Here is a 6,987-nt window from a genome sequence, read left to right as displayed (position 1 = left end):
CCCGAAGAGTAAAATTCTTGAAAAGCAACAATTCCAAACTCGCAATGACACCGCCTATGGCCATTATCCCCCTTTGGCTCCGCCACCACAATTGGGAGTACAACAATATCCGCCACAATCGGTGTATCCACCTCCCCCGCCTGCCTATATGCCAACACAGCAAACACCACAACAAATGCATCATCCCCACTATCCACCTCCACCACAAATGCAAGTGCCACAACAGCAGCCAAACTACGAATACTCACCATATGGACCGGGATTACGTAAGTATTGGGCAAAGCATACAACACACATAGATGAAGAAATTTTAAGAAAAAAAGTAAATTGGACAAAATTTTGAGAAAAGGTATTTTTGCAGAATTTTTGAGGGATTTTTTTTTTTAAATTTCAATGAAAATTTAGTCTCCTCATGGTCTTTAATTTTATGTTTGTTCCATATTTGGACGTATATTTTAATCTACATTATCTTTTACTTTCAGTTCCCCACCAAGGCGGCATTCCACCACAACTGCCACCACAGCACCAACATTTGCCTCCCAGCACATTGCAAACGACCACACCCACCACCACTACAACAACAACTCAACGTCCCCATGTCTACTCGAAATATGTTTGCGGTGTTAAGGGAACTCTACGCACTGGCCGTTCTTCACCTGCCCTCTCTTTGGTCTCCTATATTCGTGCGAAGTATGGTGTCCATCGTCAATCGCGACAATTGAATGCTGACTTCGATATGCCCATGGGCATGCAGAAGACATCGGAACGTTTGATTTTAGGCTCAGACATAGTGCCCATACAAATTCATAATGACAAATTGGGTGATTTGGTGCAAGAAGAGGTGGCCAGCTTCAATCAGGTGCGCTCTTATCCGGACAATTTTCCCTCGACGGTATTTGCTCAGTCCTATTTTGCCAATTACACTTCGGGACGGAGACGTGCTCGTGTTGTGGGTGGTGAGGATGGTGACAATGGCGAGTGGTGTTGGCAAGTGGCCTTGATTAATTCCATGAATCAATATCTTTGTGGTGCGGCGCTCATAGGCACCCAATGGGTTTTGACTGCAGCCCATTGTGTGACAAAGTAAGCAAAACATTTTTGAGGCAAAGAAAAAAATGTTTATTTTATTTTTCTTTTCTTTTTCAGCATTGTTCGCTCTGGCGATGCCATTTATGTGCGTGTGGGTGATTACGACTTGACTCGCAAATATGGCAGCCCTGGTGCTCAAACCCTTAGAGTGGCCACCACTTATATTCATCACAATCACAACAGCCAGACTTTGGATAATGACATAGCCCTACTGAAATTACATGGCCAAGCTGAGTTAAGAGATGGAGTGTGTTTGGTAAAAATGCATAAATTTTTTGTTTAATTAATTGGAAGTACATAAAGTTGTGTTTATTTTCCAGGTCTGTCTTCCAGCACGAGGTGTTAGCCATGCTGCTGGCAAGCGTTGCACCGTAACCGGGTATGGTTACATGGGAGAAGGTAGGTTTCGATTTTTGCTAGCAATTTAATTTTATTTGATAGACGAACTGTGTTCCCTGTGCAGCACTTTGCTGCTATTGGCAAAAGTGTAGTGCCATGGAAAAACACGTGGTAGAAGCCCCACACTTCGGTATCTCGACATTCATTAGGCCACCAGGACGTTACGAAATGCAGGAAACCCAATAGTCAGTTTAAAGCCTAAGCGTAATTGAGAGTTATGGGAAGAAAATGAGAGAGGAAATACGCATGCTATGTAAGAAGGAGAAGTAGATGGAAACAAGTAAGAGCGTGCAAGGTTCGGCCGGGCCGAATCTTATAATGCGATATGGATCGCATTTGTCGAGTTCTTTGCGCGGTATCTCTTTTTAGGCAAACAAAGAATAATGGATACAAATTGTTATGCTATTGGAGCTATATCAAGTTATAGTCCGATTCGGACCATAAATGAATTGATTGTTGAAGACCACAGTAGAAGTCATAGGATAATATTTCAGTTCATTCGGATAAGAATTGCGCCTTGTAGGGGCCCAAGATGCAAAATCGAAAGATCGGTTTATATGGGAACTATATCAGGCTGTAAGTCCATTCAGACCCTATTGGACACGTATGTTGTAGGTCATAGGAGAAGTCGTTGTACAAAATTTCAGCCAAATCGGATAAAACTGCGGCCTCTAGAGGCTGTAAAAGTCAAGATCCCAGATCGGTTTATATGGCAACTATATCAGGTTATAAACCAATTTGAACCATACTGAGCATAGTTTTTGCAAGTCATAACAAAACACTTCATACACGATTTCAGTCAAATTGGATGTGAGTTGCGTCCTATAGTGGTTCAAGAAGTCAAGATCCCAGATCGGTTTATATGGCAGCTATATCAGGTTATGGACCGACTTGAACCATTCTTAGCACAGTTATTGGAAGTCATAACAAAACAACTCATGCAAAATTTCAGCCAAATCAAATGAGAATTTGGCCTTCTAGTGGCTCAGGAAATCAAGATCCAAGATCGGTTTTTATATGGCAACTATATCATATTTGGCACAGCTATTGAAAGTCATAACAAAACACTTCATGCATGATTTCAGCCAAGTCGGAAGTGAGTTGCGCCCTCTACTGGCTCAAGAAGTCAAGATCCCAGATCGGTTAATATGCAGCTATATCAAAACATGTAGTGTAGCATGAGCATTTACAATCTTAGCCGACCTACACTGATAAGAAGTATTTTTATTTTTAAAATTTCAAGCGCCTAGCTTTACTCCTTCGAAAGTAGTTACCCTTTCGACAGACCGACGGACATGGTTAGATCGACTTAAAGTGTCATGACGATCAAAAAAATATATAAATTATGGGGTCTCAGATGAATGTTTCGAGTTGTTACAAACGGAATGACGAAATTAGTATACCTTCATCCTTTGTATAAAAGGTGAATGTGTGCAAATACCGATCTTTTTCTTACTTGCACTCAGTATTAGCTTGGCTTTGTCAAAAGTCGTAGATCCTCACAGTTCCACCTGCGCATTCATCACCCACGGAGGAAGCGAGTACCTCCTTGGTAAACTTGAAGCTCTTCGCATTCAGCAAGTTAGTTTTCGTTGATGGCAATCATCAAGTAATCTGCCCTTTCGTTCCCGCTTAATTCGTTTTGGATCGGCACCGTAACGATATGGATGGTTCCATAGTCAGGGAAGCCGTTCATCTCCTTCTGAATCACTCTAAAAATGTCTGCCGAAAAGTACTCGCCTATTGCCCAGATTTATGGTTGCAGATCTGTGTTACGGTCAGGCAGATGGCAGTCTCTGGTTCATAATGTAGACACTTATACCTGTGCTTTCCCCTAGTTTCGGTCCATTAGTGTAGCATGACCTAGAAGGCAATACTAGAGTTTTATCAAATAAAGACAGTGCCTAACACTTGATCTTACATGTCGCCTTAGGTATCTGATTTGAAACCACTTCAACCCAACCAGGTTTCCTAACGGCGCCACGCTGGCCACTTTCCATTTCTCCAACCTTGGCATGAAAACATGCATAAGATTATTATGGCATCGGTATTCACCCCTTCATCGCCTTAAGATTCATAGATATAGTGGCTGCTCCGTAGATAACCTATATGTCTATAGGTTGAATATTGGAAGTGTCTCCAGTGTTGTTTCTATCGTTCCGCCTATGGCAAGACCAAGCATTCTCTATGCACATGTGTTAGTGTCCGTATCATTATCCATCACGTATGAACCATGAGCTGTATGACGACGATGCGTTGGCTAGGTCATGTTGTCAGAATGGATGAAGAATCTCAAGCAAAGAAGTCTTTTGAAGGCAAATACGGTGGTACACGCAAACCGTGAAGACCAAAAGCCCGATGGAAAGATCAAGTGGTGGGAGACACCTCGAAACTTGATGTCAGAAATTTTAGAATGATCGAGGCGTTTGGAACAAAAGTTCTGTCATAGCCAATTAAAGTAAAATAATCTCTAACCGTTTTCACACGGCATATTTTTTACTGATTTTTTGCGGTTCTATCCCACTGTGCTTCGGCTCATATCAAATCGCCGTCCCAGTTCGATGGAGAAGTTCACTTGTTTAGTTCGTTCTTCAGCTCATTAAAGATCACTAACTTACTTCATTCAAGGAGTTCGCTAGTTCAGCTCGGTTGACATGCTGTTTTTGAGGGTCTATCTTCTTTACTGTTTTCCATGCCAGTTCATATATTCCGGCATGTATCTTATCGAATGTTACTGCCTCTAGAGAAAATTTATTGACCAATTATAATATTTACCTATATGAAAGAGCTTATGACAATTTGGCTGATGGATTTCGGTTCTAGCCCTTCAGGCTGGGCTATAGAAAGAAAAACATGGAGCTAAAGGTCATTGGTATGAGAGTAGTTTTTGTTCTGTTTCCAATTGGAAGCTAGCAGTCTTTTAAGTAGTTGCCTATGTGTGTCTATCACGGCCAAATGTCCATATTTACGGTTCAGATAGGAAATCTTAGTTCTGCAAATACTGATCTTAGTCAAAGACCAACGATAGGCCAAAGATTATTTTAATTAAATTTAAGCGTATATTGTTCATTTTAATCCAGAAATTTAGTTTATAACATATCTTTCATATATTCTTTTCTATTTTCTTTAGATTAAACATCACTATTTTCCTTCATTTCTTTTTAGCTGGTCCAATTCCATTGCGCGTGCGCGAAGCCGAAATTCCCATTGTCAGCGATACCGAGTGCATACGCAAGGTCAATGCTGTAACTGAGAAGATCTTCATTTTGCCTGCCTCCAGTTTCTGTGCTGGCGGTGAAGAGGGTAATGACGCCTGCCAAGGAGACGGCGGTGGCCCTCTGGTCTGTCAAGACGATGGTTTCTATGAATTGGCTGGTTTGGTTTCATGGGGCTTTGGGTGCGGTCGTGTTGACGTGCCGGGCGTTTATGTGAAAGTCTCATCGTTTATTGGATGGATAAATCAAATCATTAGTGTCAATAATTTATAGTCGCCTTAAGGCGTTTCTTTATAGGATTACTTTCTTAAGTTTATGGTTCGCTGGCAGGCGAGCTCAGTAAAGCATTTAGATATCATTAATAAAAACAAAAAAAACAAAAAACTTGAGATCCATTAAAAGCTTCAAGTTGAGTGAGTTATTCTACTCGTAATTTACTCACTTTATGTGTGAGTATTTTGCGATTACAAATGATTCACTGATTCAATTTCACGTAATTTAATGCTCTTCTCTTTTTCTTAAGCGAAAGAAAAGTATTGACAGATACTTTGATTTCTTTGCGAATACGACTGTTATTTTTATTAATTAGTAATTTTATTAACAAAATATTTAACCATATCTTCATTTAGAGTATGCCTACATTTAAACAAGCATAATTATTACTAATGTTATTTAATCTATGCCTATTTTACTTAAACATAAGACCCCTACAACGACATATAATTCATTTCAAACTAAGTGCAACAAAATATTGTAATTTGTATATATTTTAAGTTTTCTTATCTTAAAAATAAAGAAATAGATTTTTTGAAATTTTAGTTTTGTTTCTTTTCAAAAATGACAAAAGTGTTACAACTGTATGTCCTCTGTCCTTGTCTTCAACGATCTCAGGTTGAATATAGCTGGCATATTGTCTTCTAACATATGATATAAGATTTCTCAATCCATGCCATGTATGATATGAACTGTTAAGTAAATAGACGCACAGCCACCTGGACAAAAACTGCTTTAAAGATATCATAGTTCCACCAGAACGTCTTGTAATACAAAAATGTGATAGAAGATAAGGTCACCGGTTCGAAATTCGCAAATTCCATCAAAAAGGTAGCCGATAGACTGCCTCCACTGAAACTTCACTCTGCTGCTTGGCAGAACCGAGTGATCAGAGCGAAGAAAAACAAGACAGTAGAAGTCTATGTTGACTTATTTATGATTGATACAGAAACACTATATGATGAAAATGATAAGCTTGAGCGAATCGAAATTCAGGAGACAAAATGAAAAACAACAAGTAACAGCGTGCCAAGTTCGGCCGGGCCTAATCTTATATATTCTCCACCATGGATCGCATTTGTCGAGTTCTTTTTAGGCAAACAAGAATAATGGATAAGAATTGTAATGCTATTGGAGCTAATATATCAAGTTAGTCCGATTCGGGTTATAAATGAATTGAATGTTGAAGACCATAGTATAAGTCATTGGGTAATATTTCAGTGCAATCATATAAGAGTTGCGCCTTGAAGGTGCTCAAAAAGCATACTCTGGAGATCGGTTAACATGGGAGCTGTATCAGGCTATAGATCGATTGAGACCAACTGGACACGTATATTGAAGGTCATGGGAGAAGCCGTTGTACAAAAAATGTAAGACGAATCGGATAAGAATTGTGCCTTCTAGAGGCTTAAGAAGTCAAGATCTCAGATCGGTTTATATGGCAGCTTTATCAGGTTATGTGCCGATTTGCACCATACTTAGCACAGTTTTCGGAAGTCTTAATAAAACACTTCATGAACAATTTCAGCCCGATAGGATGAGAATTGCGCTCTTAAGTGGCTCAAGAAATCAAGATGCAAGATTGATTTATATGGCAGCTATATTTGTACCAACCTACCTAGCAGTTATTGGAAGTCATAACAAAACACTTCGTGCAACATTTCGGCCACATCGGGTGAGAATTGCGCCCTCTAGTGGCTCAAGAAATCACGATCCAAGATCGGCTTATTAAGCAGCTATATCAGATTATGAATCGTATGTAGTGTTCTGTTTTGACTTCAAACAACTGTGCTAAATACGGTCTCCCATATAAACCGATCTCCCGATTTGACTTCTTGAGCCCTTGCAAGCCGCATGTTTTATCCTATTTGGCTGAAATTTTGCATGTAGTATTCTGTTATGATTTTTTAACAACTGTGCCAAACACAGTTCAAATTAGACTATAACCTGATATAGCTCCCATGCAAACAGGTCTCTCAATCATCCTTGTTCGGTTTCTAGGAGCTTTAAT

General features: G+C 39.7%; 1 protein-coding gene across 1 annotated transcript in view; it reads left to right on the top strand.

Annotated features, from left to right (window-relative positions):
* Positions 1-5,309, top strand: part of LOC106086105 (protein masquerade) — a 30,146-nt gene extending 24,837 nt beyond the window's left edge. The window contains exons 3-7 of the mRNA XM_059368414.1: positions 8-266; positions 483-1,083; positions 1,147-1,345; positions 1,410-1,488; positions 4,654-5,309. Coding sequence (XP_059224397.1) covers positions 8-266; positions 483-1,083; positions 1,147-1,345; positions 1,410-1,488; positions 4,654-4,976 — 1,461 coding nt within the window. The 3' untranslated portion in view covers positions 4,977-5,309. The remainder of the gene's footprint in view (positions 1-7; positions 267-482; positions 1,084-1,146; positions 1,346-1,409; positions 1,489-4,653) is intronic.
* Positions 5,310-6,987: the final 1,678 nt, after the last annotated feature.

Source organism: Stomoxys calcitrans, chromosome 1 (assembly GCF_963082655.1).
Source record: "Stomoxys calcitrans chromosome 1, idStoCalc2.1, whole genome shotgun sequence".
Taxonomy (NCBI): Eukaryota; Metazoa; Arthropoda; class Insecta; order Diptera; family Muscidae; genus Stomoxys; species Stomoxys calcitrans.
This window is presented reverse-complemented; position numbering and strand designations above follow the sequence as displayed.